At 31.5% G+C, this 20893-nt stretch overlaps 1 protein-coding gene across 13 annotated transcripts in view; it reads right to left on the bottom strand.

Moving 5' to 3' along the window:
* The window catches only part of LOC130896656 (uncharacterized), a 441816-nt gene that overhangs the window by 9586 nt on the left and 411337 nt on the right, over positions 1-20893 (bottom strand). For 8 of the 13 annotated variants that reach the window (XM_057804891.1, XM_057804890.1, XM_057804893.1 and 5 more), the window contains 4 exons: positions 8979-9199; positions 8498-8688; positions 5627-5854; positions 2446-2753 (listed from right to left, as the gene is read on the bottom strand). In XM_057804891.1, coding sequence (XP_057660874.1) covers positions 2446-2753; positions 5627-5854; positions 8498-8688; positions 8979-9199 — 948 coding nt within the window. Of the gene's footprint in view, positions 1-2445; positions 2754-5626; positions 5855-8497; positions 8689-8978; positions 9200-16839; positions 16928-20893 lie in introns of all 13 variants that reach the window. The other 5 variants (XM_057804896.1, XM_057804897.1, XM_057804895.1 and 2 more) reach the window with 1 other exon arrangement.

Below are 20893 nucleotides of genomic sequence, written 5' to 3'. Positions count from 1 at the left end.
TGAAGGCAGGACTATGTCTGATACTACGAAAGAGTATCAGTGAAAACAGAGTCAAATCGGCGGCCTTGCTCCTATGCTCTAAGCTGGCCAAGTTTCTGGTCAACTCTAGATCGCCTACAAGTCGAATTTTTTTTTTGTATTGAGTCGAGCATCAATCATACCCTGATGATAGGGAGCTGAGATCCAAATGTGCGAGCAATTTTCCAAAGATGGACAAACTTGGGCCTTGCAGAGAATTAAAAACCTGTTGCGGATTATACGAGTATAATTTTTTGCCCTTAAAGACTCCAAGATTTTGTGACTTTTTTGTGAATTCGACCACGTGACTATGCCAGGACATATTGCTCATAACCACAACACCCAACAGGCGAATTTGCCGTGCTGGTGATATTTTATGTCCAGAGCGGACCCAATCCTGAGCCATAGTGCCAGCCTTCTTTGTGAACACAGAAGCCTGGATCTTTGCTGAAATAAACTCAATCAGATTGCCTCCATCCCACTGCACAATGTTTTCAAGATCGGTATTGATAGTGGTGATCTGTTGCTAATTCATTTTTTTACTGCAAGATTATTTCAATGTGAATATTAACAAATTTAATCTTTTTTATCAATATTCTTATATAAAGAATATAAATACATATTCTTCAGGAATTTTTATACTTTCAATTTTTTCTTTGAAATCCCATGTGTTTTTGATATAGTATTTGTTTTGGTATGAAACTTTTTTCAAAATATTTTTCAAATAAATAGATAATGAGGTAAGAGGAGTTTTAATACTTGAAACAATCGGTCGAAAGGGAATGTCAGGCTTGTGCAGCTTTGGTAAACCATATATTTTAGGCATTGTGAATTTCCAATTTTTTTACATCTGATAGTGAAATAAAAAGTTGTTCTTCCCAAGATCGTTTAATAATTTCATCATTTTTTTATTATAATCTTCTGATTTAATTTTAATCGTTTCATTAGATTTATCTGCTCACAAAATTTTGAGATTTCTGTTTGGATTGATATATTCATTGATTTTAGTTATATTTTGTGGTTTGATATTGATCCGTTGTTATTTGTTTTTCAAATTATTTCTAAAATTAGCATTAATATTACAAGTATCATATTATTTTATTATGAATTTCGTTATTAGATGATTGGTGTTGCAATCAATATTACATAAGATATCTGTAACTAGATATATTCGTAGGGTCTTGTTTAATTTTCTTGGAAGTTGTCTCATCATTTAATAATTTCATCATTTTATAATCTTTCGATTTCATAATAACAGTTTTATTAGATTTATCTGCTTTCAAAATTTTTAAATCAGAAGATTATAATAAAATATATATATATATATATATATATATATATATATATATATATATATATATATATATATATATATATATAGCCGATCATAAAGTGTATTAAAGTAAATGGTGGGCATTTTGAGCATTTGCTTTGAAGATTCCGTCCAAGAATTTTATTATAATCTTCTGATTTAAAAATTTTTAAAGCAGATAAATCTAATGAAACTGTTATTATGAAATCAAAAGATTATAATAATAAAATGATGAGACAACTTCCAAGAAAATTAAACAAGACCCTACGAATATTTCTAGTTACAAATATCTTATGTAATATTGAATGCAACACCAATCATCTAATAACGAAATATATATATTGTTACGCTTCCACGCAAAAACTACATGAAACTTTGTACACATATTTTGGAGGTACTAGAAGTAACATATATATATATATATATATATATATATATATATATATATATATATATATATATATATATATATATATAGGGTATATAAATATATATATATATACAAAAATAAAAAAAATTTGTCAACAAATATCAACATTTTGTTACTTCAGCGCCATTTATCATACATACAGTAGTTCAAGTTCAAGCCCAAAATACTATATTATCGACGGTCAAGTCAATATCTATTTAATCTTTACATCCAAATCAATTGACTATAGTTTCAGCCGTTTAGAATTTTTGAGGTTAGGTACCATTGTTATTTTCAACTGTCACCGAAAGCGTATGTCTAAAAAATGCATCGGAAGCGTAAATCTACATAATCTAAAAATTCGACGGGCCCGTGCAGCAAAAGTTGCACAAAACAACAGCAAGCAAGGCGACAACGTGATTTCAGAGCTGATTAAACACCTCTTCAGACTCAACGTCGAGCGAAGCCGCGGGTAAAAGTTAGTATGTATATAAACGTTTTGGGTCATCGAGGAAACTTAATAAATATATCAAAAATGAAGTGTACTAAGTTCGAAAATTGCCTCAAAAATCTATATACGTACATTTTATATACAAAATAGGTATTTAGAAAACTGGGAATCATTTTATTGACTATTCTATAATTAGATATTAAAGTAGGCTGTTGGATTTCTATATAAGTTCTCCTATTGCTCTTATTTTATTACCTTATACTTCCACGCATGTAAATACATAACCAAATCTTGTGGTTTAGGATCCCTGTATCGCACTTTACACTCATAGCAGTGTCTGTCAACTGTCATTTTATCTGGATTAAAAGCCAAATCAGGTGACTCTTGGCCAGTTTGTGTTGCTACTGTCACTTTAATATCAACGTTACTACTAGCACTATTAGAGTCCACTGGTGTTAGTGACGAAGTGTCTTGAGATATAGACGAAGCATTTTCACAAGATTCATCACATGGAGATGTTTCGCGAGATGCAGAATCTGTGTCATCATCACCCAAAACACGTCCTAATAAAAAAAAGTTTTAATTAACCGTAAAATACTTTATTCAATTTTAAGAATTAGTAACAAACCACAACCATTTATTCATTGAATTACTGGTTAAATCTAGATGAATTCAACATATAGGTGTTGTGTCGAAAAGGATAAGGCGAAGCGCGTAAAAATGGGACGAAATTATGGGTTGAGTAATATAAAAATCGAAACAATATAATTTCACATTATTTTTTCCAAATGTTGATATTAATTGTAAAATATGAATTCATTATGGAAAATACATGATGATAGTGTGACTTCAGTAGAAATATACAATGCGGTCATATATAAGGAATAAATTCAATTTTAGCGTTATTAACATTAACATAATAGCCTATTATGTACTATGTGAAAAAAGCCTAAAACAGATCGATTTTTATTCTTAAATTGTCAATTCACAGTATGAAAATATTATCTCTCTCCAGCACCGCCTCAAAAATTTTAGATAAGAAAGGGGGTTGTGTGGAACCTTTTTGGAAAGAAATTTTAATCCACTGTTCAGCAATATAAAGTTTTTTGAATTTGGTACAATCATAACTGACCCACATTAAAAAATTAATTTGTAAGATGTAAAATTTTGACGTCTCTATCACAAAACTTTACGTAGAATGAAGATAATGTTGCATAATATTTAGAAGGTATTTTTCAATGTACTTTACAATTAAATTAAATGTTCAAAATGACCACCATTCACTTCTTAACAATAACTGCAAATATGCGTTCATCATCAAGTCACAGAATTCTTGCCTGGTATTTTTCTTTATGCAAAACTTTCAAAATAGATGATTTACTTAAATCATTGTCGACAGCAAGTTCTCGAGTTGACTTATGCGAATTTTTATCAATCTCTAGAAGTACATCTAACTTTTTTTCATCAGTAAATTGAACATTTCTACCTGGTTTTTCAATATTTTTTACATGTACAGTTTCATAAAACTTTTTTTCAATTTTGCTAACTGTAGACTGTGAAACGCGTTGACAAGGGTATTTATTTTTAAAAAATTCATAAACCTGCTTTTGAGGTTTTGTTTTATTATCACAACCAATAATAATTAGGTTATTAAGAAGTGAATGGTAATCATTTTGAACATTTGATTCAATTGTAAAGTACATTGAAAAAAACATTCTAAATATTATACGACATTATTATCTTCATTCTATGTAAAGTTTTGTGATAGAGACATTACCAAAAATCCACATATTAAAAATTAATATTCTCAGTTATGATTGCACTAAATTTAAAAAACTTCATACTGCTGAACAGAGAACTGAAATCTCTTTCCAACAAGATGCCACACGACCACCTTTCTTATTTAAAATTTTCGCTTATAATTATATTATAACATTTTCATACGGTTAATTGTCAATTTACAAATAAAAATCGACCTGTTTTATTTTTTTTACATAGTACATAATAACGCTAAAATTGAAATTTACTCCATACATATGGACCGCATTGTATATAGTTTTGGTGTAGTGAATAATGTGAAAGGTTTTTATAAAATTTGAGGTATTGAAGTAAAAATAATAATTTTTTTGTGAAGCTCTCAATGAAAGAATATCTAAAGGTGTTGAATTTTCGTATTTAGTAATACATTCAATTTATAATTTCAAACATTTCCCGCCTTCCCATGTGTTTCTCAACTAATTATTAATAAACAAATCAACATTTCTATGATAAGAAGGATTTTTATTTGTTTTTGATTAAAAAGCCAAATAGGATTGTTAACTAATTCAATTATTTTGACGTTCCTCATTAATTGTTGAGTCCTCAATCAATTTCAAAGGGCTGTCTTTGAAACTAGTTCTTTTATTTCCGCTCTCTTCTTTTTCTTCCTGTTTTATCCATTATGCTTCCAGATGTCAAGCTTTCATATAACTTTACTGCCTTGTATTTAGTTAGTGCAAATTTTATGACGGTGTTGATTTTACAAATGGATCCTAGGTCCCAGTAGGTTGTTTGAACCCTTTTTAGCTGCCTAATTTCCGTTTACTTCAGTTCATTCTGACAGAGTAGTTATGTTAATCTCATTTACTTTGTTAAGTATACCTAATCATTCACAAACAATTTTTAAAATTATTACAGAAGAGCTTGCCGCTCTTATGATTGCTTCGTCATTATTTTCTGCATTCTATATTTTTTATAGAAATTAAAATGGGCACATCTCTCAATTATGTGTTTTCCGCTTGAAATGTGTTTGGGGACTTTGTATCATTAAATTTTTTTCCTGTTTATTATGATCCTTCTCATATTTATTGTTATATTCTGCATCGAATATCTTGAAGAAACTACCTTTCCTTCAATCCATTCCATTCATGTTCCAAAATTACTGCCAATTTAGTGACAGGGAGTTTTTACACCAAAATTTCCTCTCTGCTCACTTTTTTTCTGATACACTTTCCACCTCTATGTGCAGTAGAATGAGGTTCAGAATTACTTACTACAGGAATATGTTCTGCTACTCCAAGCAATAGCTCCGTACGTGATGAAAATTCTCAATATGGTTATGGATTTAGGATATAAGTGAGGCAGTTGAAAATGTTTAGTCTCTGTTGGAAATGTTACTGTTGTCACTAATAAAACAACTATGCTAACTCTATCCTAAAGAAACAGGCATTAGCTAAATTTTAATGATAAATTATTAAGTAATATAAGGCCACGATAATCTAATGAATGAATTCTCTGTTCGAGTGTTATACAACGACTTAATCAAATTTATTCGTTCAATGACGCTCAGAATTTCAATGAGCTTAAATCACTCTTTTTATATTATTTTAGTGACAACAATCCAAATATAATATTTGCACAAAAGTTTGATTATGATAAAAGCCATTTCAAGAAATACCTTTAGGCACAATTGGTCCAACTAAAGATTCATCTAAATCTGATTTTCTACTATTAAACATCGACAATTCACTATCGCCGTCCATTCCTAACCAATTTTCGGCGTTGTGGATGTGGATAAGATCTTGAACGAGCTCTTCGTCCGTTTTACCCCCGAGATCGCCGCCTTTTCCCTTTAATGGACCAAATACTTCGTGATTGTACAAAGGATCATTCACCACAGGATGACCTAAAAGTTGAAAAATGTAAAACTTAATCTAATATTCTTGTGTTGTACATGTTCATTTATCAAGTAATAGCAGCAAATAGATGGAGCAAGTATTATTGTGATGGCGAGCACACTCACATAAAACTGATCACAGATATAACAATAGCACCACAAATACCCAATATTTGTTTGGTATCTTCAATTGAGAAGAATAATATACGATTTAAATTATGTGAATATATTAATCAAAAACAACAAAATCATTCTTGAAAAAAAAAACTACGAGATGAGAAACACAATAGTAATAATATGAAATACTTGAATTTTATTCTGGCATGGGTAGAAATATTAATGCAGATAATAGTGTTAAGTACATATGAAAAAAACAAGATAGAAATCACTTACTCTTATGCAATAGATCGAAGAATGAACACTTTCTTTTGTAATATTGGTAAACATCTCAGTGATAAATAAGATAAGTTGGAAAAAAGCTATCTCCTAATTAACACAAGAAATAACAAGTAACCATCATATAGAACGAAAAAAAAGAGCTGTCGAAATTCATATTAAAATTATGGAAGAACTTTAACAATTTATCAAGGAAACAAATTGAAACAATCACAGATAAGCAGTTTGGTTTCATGAAGAATAGAAGATATTTTAATGAAAAAATTATGTAATTATGGTATTATAGGTATACGTCACCAAATAATAGAGAATTATCAATATTAATGTCCCGAGTGCATGTCAAATTGTCGATAATTTAATTTTCTCGAGTGCGCGAATGCGCACGAGAGGAAATTATGAGACAATTTGACATGCACGAGAGGGCATTTTGGTAGACTATTTCCTTAGAAAAATTTAATTTAAAATAAACTTAATTCTGTGTTTAAAATTTGTTATTCTTTAAATTATAATAACAAGTGGTGGAAGCAGCATAGAAACACCATCGTCGGCCTCCAGTAAAGTTGTATATTCTAATTGCATTTTCAATAATTGTTCCTTTTCTTAAAATATAAAATTAAAACCAAATGATGTTTATTAATCCTAGACGAAAATTTGGCACTAGTGCAAATTATCGATAATTTGCACTAGTGCAGTATTATCGCTGAAATTTGATCGTTGCTAGGTAAACATAAAATATTACAGCTTTTTGGTTGGCTTAAATTTTTCGAAGGAAATAGTCTCTGAAACCGACGACGTCTGAAAGTAAATCGTCTATTTGCACGAGTGTTTGATGTAAGATTGTTATTTCAATCAAAAAGTAATTTCACTTTAGAAAAATATTTCATTTTTCTTTTGCAACAATATCATACGAATAGGCAGGCGCATTGATGTGATGAAACCACACTCTTCTGCAACCAACGCGTTGTGTTTGAGAGAAAATGTTTCCAGCTTTTGCACTGATGGCTCCAAGTTAGTTATTAATTGTTTACCCCAACTGAGTACAAGTTATACGATAGCAGTACGGGAAATTTACTTTGCTGTAAAAATATTTTATTTCCCTTTTTTCTTTTTGTCCTTTTAATTATATTTTAATGCAGTCTACAGATAATGCATATGAAAATAAACGAACACAAGACTAAGATGATGATGATAAGCATCAAGGAGAAGACAAGTAGATAAAACTAGATGAATAAAGAATAGAGAAGAAGAAGGAATAAAAACAAATTTACATATATGAAGAAGTAACTATACCCATTTTGACATATGGATCAGAAACATGGAAACATGGACACATAAAGATCAAACCAGGATACAACACAATAGAAATAACATAATAAGATAGAATATGAATTTCAAATTAATTCGAAACAAAATCGAGGAAGGACAACTAAGATAGTTTGACAAGGTCCTGAGAAAGAGAAGAATGATTAATATGGAAGATATATGAAGCATGACCTTACAACAAAGAAAAAAAAGACCAACGAGAAGCTACATAAAAGAAATAGAGAAGGAAAAAACGAGGAATAAGATGGCAGAATTAAGTATTTGAGTAAGTAACTTTAAATATTTAATCTAACAAGTTTTCAATTTTTTCAAATCACCCAAATCCATCAGGCAATAAATTGTAACACAGTTCGGCTAATTTTTCTTAAGATAGCGGAATTGCGAGCACATTTTCGTAATAAAACTAAGTTCTTTTCTGCAACAAATCTAGTTATGCTTTTCTCAAGTTCTGTATTAAAACGTGTCAGCGAATAATATTAGCCAGTTATTGTTTTCCCAATTACTACATAATTCGTGAGGATTACATCTTTGGATTCCCATAACAGTGGAGCCACGACCTTGTTAGCTAAAAAATGTTATTTTTTTCTTGGTAGCTTGAGATGTTTTTATTTTTCTAGGGTATAATGCTGTACCCAATTTCATCTACTTTGACATATCTATGCAAAAAATTCCTTTCATTACATTTAAGGAGAATCATTTTTAATGTGACCGAATTTTTGATCAGCATTAGGCAGGCGGCTTTTTCAACAACAAGTTCGATTGAAATATTTACTTTATTAGCTAGCTCTCGTACTTTTATTAGACGTTGGCTTGGTTAGCAAGCATGGTACGTTTCCGCTCATATAACCAGTATATTTAAACAGTAAGTAACTATCTGTTTCTCTGGATAATAGGAGTAGCAGTAAATTAGCAGTAAATTAATATAATACTCACCTAAGTATTGAAGATGTACTCTGATTTGATGCATTCTACCAGTTTTTGGTTTACATAAGATGATACTAGTTTTTCCATTATATCCTAATTTTTGGAATACGGTTATGCAATCTTTTCCTTTAGGTGATACTTTGCATACACCGATTTTATAACTTACTACCTCTATGGGTTGATTACATTCTATGATCTCACTAAAACAAAATTCTTGATGGAAAAAATAACCATAGAGATGCTAGTTCACTCTCATTGTAATTATATTTGAAGAAGGGTGGGTAGCTCAGTGGATAGTGATATTTGAGAGAGAAAATATCTAAAAATTATTTTTTCTTATAAATCACCATTGAAGGAAAAAACAGCGCGCTCAATATAGCTTTATAATCTCTTAAAATATTTGTATGAGCAGAAAAAAAAACTTTTTTAGGGAGTATTATAGAAAAAGATTTTTGTATATTTTTTCATTTTATGAAGAAAGTTAACTCACTCTGGGAAATGTCCTTCCACTCTACACACGTATTCCTTGGAAACCAGTCTATTTCTGATCTGATGTTCCATTTGTCTCGCTTTTTTCGGTGTTCTACCGAAGAGTAAAAGGCCGCTGGTTAATCTGTCTAACCTGTGTATGGTCCGTAGATTTTTCAAATTGTATTCTTTTGCTAAAATAAATACTACGGTGTTGTGTCTATACCTTCCACATGGATGCACCTGTAAAAATATTAATAGTTGAAAGTTTTTATTTTCTTAACAATACCTTACCATTATAATATATACAGTTCGGAAAAAATATAAAAAAAATCTATATATCTATATATCAAATCAGATATTTAGATCGCAAATACAACAACAAAAGCGAAGAAAGAGTAGAAACTGTTGGAAGATAACAAAGCAATAGGACCTTCTAGTGGACCATAGGTGTCGCCAGTTGTGATTATCAAGAAAAAGGATGGAACTACAAGATTCTGCGTAGATTATCGTTAGTTGTTCAACGTTACGAAGAAATGTTTAGCTAACAGCAAGCTGTTATCTACCTTGGACCTGAAGTCTGGATATTGGCAAGTATCTGGACTATGGTAAATCAACGTTATGCCAGACTGGTCAATGCGCTTGCGATGTTTTAAAGACTTATGCAAAATGTCTTGCGTTATCTTGGAAAATATGATGACGTTTTAAAACTTCAAGTTGTCTAGCTCATGCTGAACCCAAAAAAATGTCAGTTATTGGGAAACCGAGTCAACTATCTGGATCATATAACAATAAAGGAGTGACGGTGGATCCAGAGAAAATTGCCTCCATTCAGCGATGGCAGCACACAACCTATAAACATCAAGTTAGAAGCTTCCTAGGACTTTGCACATCTTATCGAAGGTTTATAAGGAACTTTGGAGATCTTGCCAATCCATTAACACGACTCACAGAAGAAGCAAAAGTATTTAACCACGGTGTCGATATTAGGATATCCATTACCACAGAGAGACTTAATTCTTGACAATGACGCAAGTAACTTAGGGATTAGAGGAGTGCTCTCACAGATACAAGGAGGGCAAGAAACAGTGCTGTAAATACATAATCTACTAAGCTACGAGAAGAGAACTTATGGCAACAGTGAAGTCCGTGGAACACTCTCTACTCCCTACCAGAAACTAAATATGGAGTAACTAATATAACAAGATTTGGTTCATCTTTCGGGAGATTATTCAGTGACATGCAAACTCCTTGCCAGTACCAAGAATGCACGAGGGTTGGCAACTGTCTTTTAAAAGAAGTTTAAGTAAGTAGAAAAACCTGAAAATCAGATTCTAGCCCCGGCAAGATACTAAGACTAAAACACAATTCGCGGTACGCCTCTTATCTGGTATCTGGCAACCAAAAACGAATTTCAAGATCGATGATATATACCGGGAAGCCGGTTCTATGTTAATCGATATTAGTGTGGTGATTGCACAGGTTATACAGTGGATATCGTTTTTGTTAACCTGTTTCTATGGAGTCAATTTCTTAGGAGACTTTTATATGTTATTGGCAAACTAGAGATTTCCAAAAAATCTAATTTATTAATAGGAGTTAGTGAATAGTGAATAATCTAGTGCATCTAGTATAAGTTAATATATGAATTACGTGAGTAAGATACACCGTGTGTATAAATTTACTCCAGCCTTTGAAAACTGTTTAAATATATAAGCAAAACAGTCCAATAATTTAATACGAGTATTTAAAAAACAACACAAAACAACACTTCTCGCCTTAGTATCATACTTCAGCAGTTCTGAAAAAACATAGAAAATTTAAAGCAATACACGTTGTTAAGAGCGAACAAAGGTTTGTTTTTTTGGGTATATTGTCTAATAAATGAAAATTCATATATTAAATGGTTATAGAGAATTTTTTTGTTAATGCATCATACAAAGTTTTCTGTTATAAACGCGTAACTCTTACTAAAAATTTCCCAAGTTTGGTAGAAAATGAATGGCGAGAAAGAGAAATGGCAGACGACGCCTAAGTAAAGTAGAGATTTAGTTGACTATACGTACATTTTTCAATTTCTAGAAGTTTCCAAAGAGAAGGATCATACTAGAAGTAATGAATATTTCAGTATCTTAACAATCTTATGTTATGTTGTGTTATGTTATGTTATGTTGAAACTCACGTTGAATACGTACCAGGAAGGAATCAGATAAGAGTGAATTTTCAATGAAAAGTTAATCAAAATAAACATTTTATAAAATCCTTTCAAATTTTTGAACAAGTATCCAATTGTTCCCAATGATCTAAGAAATAATCTTTCGAAAAATTTGCAAAATACTTTTTCTCTACCATCACTTCTTTATTTGTCTCCAATCGCTTTCTACTAAAAGATTTTAAATTTGTAGGCAGAAAGTAAATGGAGGGAGCCACATCAAGTGAATATGATGGATGAGGCAGTAGTTTAGCTAATATTTCTGCAATAATAGCAAACGAATGGGCAATACATTGTCATGATGAAATAAAACTCTTTATACATAACATAGTTAGTACTGACACAAGTTTCCAATTTTTTTTTGTATTGGTACGTTTAACATAATATGAAAAATAATAAATTTCAAATCTGAGTCTTTTCATAATATTCTCAAGTTCAGAGTAAAACAAAGTTTAAGGAAACAATGGTCCACTAAAGAGTCCACTAAACCCGTTTCTTCTTAGTTCTAGACTTTTTCGACGAAATTTGTAGGCTTATACTTTCATTAACAGAAATAAATTAGCAATAATTTTTTACCATAAATCACGCAACTAAACACAAATTTTAAAATATAATGTTTTCATCCCCTTATTGTGAACCGTTACCAAAAAGGTATCTATTGCCTTTGACGAAGGGTAATACTTTTCATTTTTTATTTCATCAACAATATCAAAGTAACATTTATGATAGATTTTATTGGTACAATTATTGTAATTATGAACATTATTTACAATAAAACCCGAAGTTTTTAAATACTTGAGTGAATTTCAGAATGGAATATTCACAATATAAGCTTGATGGTGACTTTAATACATTTGATTTTTGAAAAAGTATATCAATACTGACTACCAATAGCCTGCATCTTATATCTGGCTCAATTAGTGACACACCAGTAATATACAAATAAATAATTCCCACTTTTCTAATTTTCAATAATAAACTGACGTTGATCAAATAACTAACACTGATGGAGACAAAAACTAGACTCATTATTTTCAATTGAACGAGATCTAAACTGTAGCTTGTATAGAAAATATTACTTTGAACTACTAAGCAGTCACTGAAAATGATCTAAGTTAGACCAAGTGTTTACGCTCGAGTGGAAAAAAGTGTATTTCAAATTGTAACGGGGCCACACTAAAGAGAAATACCATTAATTATCGCGATGTGGACATTAACCGTAAGTGTAGCTACGCGATAATTTAACAACGGCATTACCTTTGCCGTTTGGCGTGAGGCGATAGCTCAAGTGGCGATACATCAAAGAGATTAACGCAATAATTAGTGCCATGAAGCGGCCACACTATATATTGTCATGAAGCCTGTGTCAACGTCCATCCTGCTTGAATTCAAGTAAAATTAATGCCGTTTTTATCGCCAATAATGGGCATTCACGTTGACTTTTAAAGTGTAGCCACCCACTTTAGCGCGTTAAAAATTATCGCAATAAATATCGCACTAATGGGCATTGACCTTAGCCGTTAGTGTGGTCCCAGCATAAATGAAATATCCACATTTTATTGCAATGTGGTATTTTCAATCGATATATTATCAATGGATTAGTCCCCGATATGACGTACAAAGATCAAAACACAAATTACATTTAGATTTTTATACTTGAAGTACTGGCATACTTTAAGCTCGTTCCTTAAATTCGTTTTTTGTTGAGGCAAATGCTTGGGTTGGAATGTATTATATTGATTCTTCTCTTGGAAACGAATTATCATTGACTAGTACGCGGTGTTCAAATATGGTCGTTCAATTCCGATGATGCTGATAATCAACATGTCCAAAAATAAAAAAATAATCCAAAACCACAAAAAAAAATTTTGAGAGAATTGGTTGACACCATAGAGATATCATATGGATGATATCAGCAATTGAGCATGAAAAGTATTCTTTCCTCACAATAGAACCAAATTGACACAGAAGTTATGATTCAAAGCGCTGTTTCGAGCAAATTGTTTATTTCTAAGTAAGTGAGCGACCATGGATGAGTCTTAAACTTACCACTACACACCTGAATGAAAACGGCAGTCATCTCAATAGACAGGAGCCGGCGAATGCCATCCGAAGCAAGTAAAAACGTAGCAGTGAATTGTCAAGGTTGAAGCTTCTCAATTATTGAATAGCATTTGGAATCGGGTAAAACAACATACAGTGAATATAAATTATTGGATCTATTATTGGAGAAGGAAATTATAAAGATATATTCACAAATACAAAAGAAAACCATTCTTTTCTATCGACACAATGTACCATGTTGATAGAAACAATGGAAAAATTCAATGAATTTAACTTCGAAAGAAAGAAATATCACTCAAATGACAACAGATGCTAAGAAAAGCATTCAAAACTTGTTTTTTTTCACTGGGCCGGAAAATTATTGATCAATTTATTTTGATCATTGGAACAAACGTAAATGGCTGTAAATGGATATATAACCCAAGTTTGCATGAATATCATGCGAATTGGGTGAAACTTGATGAATTTTAGTTTCAAGATAAATTGTATATACTTCTAGCAAATTGAACCAACTTGTTAAAATTTGAGTTGGTTACGAATAATTACTCAATCTGACATTTTAAAAATTATACTAATTTAGTAGACTCGAGTCAAAAGTTTTTAAACTTTGCGCGAAGTCTGTACCTCATATCTTTTAAACTTAAAGTGAAAGCTTTCATATTAATATTATGTCAAATCTACATTTTCAAATATTGATTTTTTTTTAAATTCCACTTAATTCTACCTGTGACACAATCAGAAACAAAAATTGGCTGACCATTAGAAGTTTTTGTTACTAATGAGACAACTAACGTACCCAAAATATTTTCAATATCCATTTATATTGAATATAGAATCGAAGTTGGAATTATAAAAGAATACCAAAAACAAATATGCCTAATGACATACAGGTGTAATGTAGCTGTGGATTCGTATTGCGTGAAAATTTTAACTGTCACTTTGAAACCATAATTTTTGGAAGGGAGTTATAGTATTATACTTTTTTAAGAAACTCATACAACTTGTAAAATTGCACTAGACTGTGAGATGAGCAAACAAAGAATGGAGACCGAGCTTTAAGTGAACACCATAGTAGACGCATTTACATTCCGAGGAGAAATTTTACTCATTCCCATATTTTTAATATGGAATCCTGAGAATGAGATGAATCAAAACTAACTAAAAGTTGAGATGTGCTAGTCTAGTGTTCTTGAAGCATATGGATATTAGAAATTTTATCTGTAATGGAGATTACAATGCCAATATTAACCTAGAAATTTTCGGGAAAACTTTGTTCCTCGCTAAATGAAAAAAAAAATTTATCAACTGTTAAATATTACTTATACAGTGGGGTTAAATTCTATGCTAACATTTGATTATAATGACTGCAATGTGTAAGAGGGTTTATTGTTTTTGTATTGTTTTTCAAAATATTCTCCATTGACATCAATACACTTTTGCATAAGTTAGAACCAATTGTTGAAGCATTTTCATCATTTCGATTGAGTTACCTCCAAAACATGCGATTTGAACGTATCAACCGCTACTTCAGGTATAGAGAAATGATATTCACTCTATTTTAGATCTACGAAAATAAAAAGAAATTATTGGGTGCCAAACAAGGACAGTACGGCGGATGACCCATCAATTCGATATTTTGACTATTCAAAAATATTTTTGTTTGAGTTAATGTGTGAGTACTCGCATTGTCGTGGTAGAGAATTATTCCATTTCCGAGATTGGTTTACTTGATTTTTTCGATCACTTCTAGCAAACACGATGGGTAGAGATAGTGCTCCATCACCAAAAGTCGAAGCGAGTTGATCGGCACTCTTTTGTTGGTTTAATCCATGCCGAAAATCATAGAAAATCATCGTATGAAAATGTTCCCAATTTAATTCCACTTTTAGACCGAACTGAATGTTTGAAGTATCTGTAAACAACTCAAATAGTACGAGTACTATTACAACCCGTTCGGAGTACGTTCATAATTAAAAATGTCAAACTTTATGATGGCAATGTCAGATTTGACATATTTATATCAGTGTTGCCATAACTCGAAACTTGAATGGTAACCCTCGTAATATACAGATTGGATCATACATTTTTGTAAGCGATTTAGCTTAGGAGCCGCGCGAGAGACTGGGAAATTTAGACAGAATGGATCGCTACCCAGGAAGAACAATGCGTGTATTACCTTTACAAAATATTAATAATTGTCCAAGTGTAAATTTTATTAAATCATGGATTTAAAATTTCGAAGCAACCGACCATGAATATAAAATAAATATTGCGGCCACAATGTAGAAACGAAGAGAATGTTGCGCCAGTAAGTCTATGTGGATTGACTCAAGGTTGTTTACGCGTCAGATGCCTTGGCGATATCCCGAAGAACTTGTTCAATATTGAATGTGGACTTAGAACAACATCCTTTTAAATTACAATTAGAATTGAAAGAAAATGATTCAACTTTCGTAACAATTTGACCGGTTTGGCCACTTCACTAACATTTTCCTCTGAGGCGAAGCCTACTTTCACTTAAGTGGCCATATCAACAACAAAATCAAATATTTTCGAGTATAGAAAAGCCTTATTTGAAAGACCAAAACCTTATATATTCTTCGAATTAATTGGCCTGAACTTTTTTGATTCAGTGATTCAGTCACTTTTCACTCTACAGAATATGTAAAAATGTTACAATTTTTTTGCCGACTACATAATTTTGACGGTAACAATAAAAGAACTGCTACGATGCAATAACACTCGATTTGATTTTTGATTTGACAAGAATCAATTTTCCTATCGTGCATGAACTATGACTCTATGCTGCTAATTCTATACTACTTAGAGCTACAAACTCTTCCTTATTGTTTCAGACAGATGAATGTGAGAAAATCTGTGGTGAGTTTTGTTAATGTAGATAATGGGTCGACCCTCCTAACGATATTGTTTTATTGCTGGTAAAAATATTATCTTCAATTGTCTAAAACTAAAATTACGTATAATTCTACGCGCCGCTGAACCTTATGTCTTCCTTAACTTTGTGTAGTAACATTCTAAAAGTATCATTACTTCCTCATATCAATTTTGAATAAATCTCGCAAAATGTTATTATGAATTTTATTCATTGTATTATGGAATCATGTAATATCACCCTTTCCTATATTTTTACCTCGAGTAAATATATTTTTCACGATACTCTGACTAAATTTGCATTTCAAATTTTATTATTAACAAGCGATTCAAATTCCATGTTTCGATAAACGCGTTCTGGTAGCTGCTACAATTGTCGGCACGCGTCACCAACGCGCATTCCTTCAAAGCTCATAGACAAAGTTAAATAAAATAAGGTATAGTTTATTCTATATGAATTTTTCCGAATGTCAGCAATAATAACGCATGATATTCACTGTAGCTATTTCTCCTCATTTATATTTCCAAATGTATGAATTATTTGTCAGTTAATAACATTGTCATTCAAGGATGATCATTTTTCGAATGTTACAAATAATGATAACGTCATATTTTGTAGAAATATCTGTTTCTCAGTCCAAGAAATGAAAATATCTATTATCGGTTGGTTCAAGAAACTGATTTTTTAGGGGTACCGGATCACACGGGTACTCACCGGTATAGAGCAAGGTTTATCCAAAACAACTAAATCTTCATCAACATGTATTAACTTGATGGGGTTCGATAACACAGGGGTCTCATGTCTGTAATGAACCGATAAAAACATCAAAATGTTAGGATAAGACAAATTTGTGTTTTAGTTTTTTGAGTTGATCCACTCGATGTGTACAAGTTGTAAGTCTGAAATAACTGTGTCTAACACGTAGTATATAAGACTATTATGAGAGAAGTCATGTAGTCTTGTTACATACCTCTATTATCTACAAATCTAAACATTGAACAAATATAATGTACAGTTGAAAATGTAAATATGTGATAATTCTATCACCACAAATTTCCTAAAATGAAGAAACATTAGGAGTTTAAAAAGTATAATATTACAGATGTTATTATTCTTTTATTCTTCTTCACTTCGCAGTATTGTTTGTTCATGAGTAAATTCGTTATCACGTGATATAATTTCAATTTTATGGTACCTCAAATTTGAAATGTTACTTAAAATGGATGTCCTAATATTCTATTTTGATCAAAGACCTTATTAAAACAATAATGAATTAAAAGGAGCACTATAATTTTTTATGTGAAAATGAATATTTTTGCACAAATATATACTTTTGATTCTTGATAATAAATCTTATATATTTAAGACTGAATATATAATATGTATATATATAAATATATATATTTGTATGGTATTATTTTTAAGGATTTCTGCCTGAATTTGAAATATTTTTTAGCTATAAGCTACGTACTATTTTGTACTTTGAGTTATAGAATTATTACATTTTTGTTTATTACGTTGAAGACTTTGTTTAAAAAAAAATAAAAGAAAATCCAAATTTAATAGTCATTTCATCTAACAAAGGTAATGTTACAACACTTAGAACAACTAATAATTTCAATAAATTTTTAAAAAAAATTTTTAAGAGAAAACAAAATGACAAAGGAACAATCCTACTCTAACAGCTAGACCAATTGTAGCATCAATTAACATTCCAATTGAACATCTTACTAATTGATTAACTGAAATTGTGACAAAATCTTTGAATTATAACAATGATTAATTTATCAAAGACTCCTTAAAAATAAATGAAACTTTTAATGATAAGGTACATTACCACAGATTTATGTTTTATTCGAATTAGATGTAAATATATGTCTTACAGCTCTAGAGCACAAATGGAGTGGTATATGTAAAATGAATAAAATTCATATTCATTTTTATACATCCGGTAAGAAGAATAAATTAGTAGATATACTCAAAGTGCCACTGGTAAGTGGCGGCTTTGATCCAAAAGAAACATTTTTATTCAAAGACGAGTCTTCCACATTGATCTCATCGATTTCTACTATGAAGGACGATATATCTAGTTTGAAAAACGATATTTTTGCAAATATCGACGAGAAGGACGAGATTTTGGTTTTAAAAAACAATATTTCTACCAATATGGAAGATACAGCTCTAGAGCACAAATGGAGTGGTATATGTAAAAATTGCATACTCAATAAAAAGACTCTATTAGAATGAATAAAATTCATATTCATTTTTATTCCCTCGTAATAATACATATTCTTCTTATAATATTAAAAATGGTAACAAATATTTTGAACACCAATGGGCTATTCAATATCCCTTTTACCAGCAGATCATGAAATCGATTATATTTTGGACTTTCTAATATCTGTTTTACCATTCAAATTATTCTCCATTAAAAAGTATGTTGATGATATAATTTTATCCCTTGCATAAAATGAGATTGATAATTTGCTATTTTACTTCAATAGTTTCGATTTTTATAATATACAATTTACTCTAGAAACGGAGAATTTAGAACAATAGTTATCTTTTCTTGACAAAATATTTCTTAAAAACAAAGATTATAACATTTTAATTGACTGGTGTACCCTTTCCGGTTATAATTAAAGTCGTAAATTTGGCGAAAGCGGAATTCGTTTGAGGTTTGTTTTTATATATATATTTTTTTGAACTAATTTCTAGAAGGGTCTTTTTACTTATTTGTGTTGTTTGTTCATTTTCTAAAATTCGTTTTGGGTATAAAAAAGACTTTATTTAGCGGAGTTAGATTAGTTAATAATAAAGAGTCATAGTAAATGGAACGAAATAGAAAACCAACCGGAGAATTTAAATAAATTATATAAGTTAGTTAAGGATTATTGAATAATTAATTATTATATAAGTTAGTTAAGTGTAGTGTTAAGAGACTTGGGGACCTGTAAGTGGCGGAACTGAAAGTTTAATTAGAGATTCATTAGTTGGAAACATCCGGTAAGAAGAATAAATTAGTAGATATACTCAAAGTGCCACTGGTAAGTGGCGGCTTTGATCCAAAAGAAACATTTTTATTCAAAGACGAGTCATCCACATTGATCTCATCGATTTCTACTATGAAGGACGATATCTCTACTTTGAAAAACGATATTTTTGCAAATATCGACGAGAAGGACAAGATTTTGGTTTTAAAAAACAATATTTCTACCAATATGGAAGATTACAACTATCAAGAACTATATTTACCTCTTAAAGAGCGATATTTCTGCCGCTATTCTATCATTAAAAGTTGACATTGATGCTGATATGGAAAACAAAATGACATTTCTAAAAGAAAAGAAAAAAGGATCGAACAATTGAAATTCTGCAATCCACAAGCACTATTCAAGACCGAAGAAAATCGCAGTTTTCCCCGAGTCAAGGCTCCAACGTTTGACGGTAAGAAGTCTTGGATAAATTACGTTAAACAGTTTGAGGTAGCCGCTAGAGTAAATGATAGGTCCTATAAAGGAAAAGCCGTGAATTCAACCATTGCGCTGCGAGAAGATGTCTTAGATGTACTCCAGACGATACCTCTTGAAGAAACTGAGGACTTCGAACAGCTGAAGAAGAGTTTGGACATGCGATATGATTATGATTACTAGCACCTAGAACACAGGTACAGGTACCCATCTGAGCTGAAGCAGGACAAAACTCTTCAAGAGTAAGAGGTAGACATTGCCCGACTTGTCCGATTCGCTTATCCATCAGAACCAGATAACACGATGGAATGGATGGCTTCATACAACAAGTTAAAACCATCCACGAAGAAGTTGACAAGAGCCAACTTGACCAGATCGTCAGCATAATCAAAGGTATGGTTGAGAAGAAGCCAAGGAAGATTTGATGCTGGAATTGTGTAGTGCTAGGGCATGTATGGAGTTAGTGTAAGCATCGTAGGACTTCCGCAAATAAAGAATAAACACAGACGCAGGAAAACTAGAACAGGTTAGCTATTAGGGGGCAGCACCGACCCAGAATCGTTGCAAATACCCTCTTCTACTGATAGCTTCCCTCAGATGTCGCAATGACAGTATATAAGTGAATGGGAAGAAATATACTCATTTGGTAGATACTTGAGCAACTAGAACCATCATGAGACCCGATCTTGTAAGTTCCAAAAAAAGCTTCTACCAACCAGGATTCGATAAGATACTGCCACAGGTGAAAGTGCCAACGTTCACGAAGAAACACAAATCCAATTGTGAATTGGAGCAGACAAGAAGGTATACAGGTTATGATGGGGCCATGGAAGCCCGACAGAGAGGTTAGCAAAAAAGTACTAATTGGAAAGGGTTAGTTACGTTGGCGAAGGAGATTCCAGAACACGTGATGAATGAAAACAATTACCTGATTACCATCAAAAAGTAAACCAGGGTCGGTTGGATCCTGCATACCAGTAACGTCTATAGTCACCAAGCGACGACAACCGACAGTTCCCATTACCGATTCAAACAGATGATATCAGTAGTTGGTCAATCCTTGAATCGAGTCCTTTTATTCTAATTAAGGAACCATAGCTAGCAATAAATTTAATTCCCAGTGGATGCAACCGACAGAAGACCTAACCAATCAACCCAACTAGGGTTCAACTTCCTCGTTTGCCCTCGAAGTTGAATTTTCGAAGGAAGGAATTATCTCGACACTCCTGATAGGAACCATTTAAGATCTGTTAACCATAAATTATCTTACAATATGTCTCTATTTTCTTCTCCATTAA

This window comes from Diorhabda carinulata, chromosome 7 (genome assembly GCF_026250575.1).
Source record: "Diorhabda carinulata isolate Delta chromosome 7, icDioCari1.1, whole genome shotgun sequence".
Classification (NCBI taxonomy): Eukaryota; Metazoa; Arthropoda; class Insecta; order Coleoptera; family Chrysomelidae; genus Diorhabda; species Diorhabda carinulata.
Note: the sequence above shows the minus strand (reverse complement) of the source record. Positions and strands in the feature narration are given on the sequence as shown.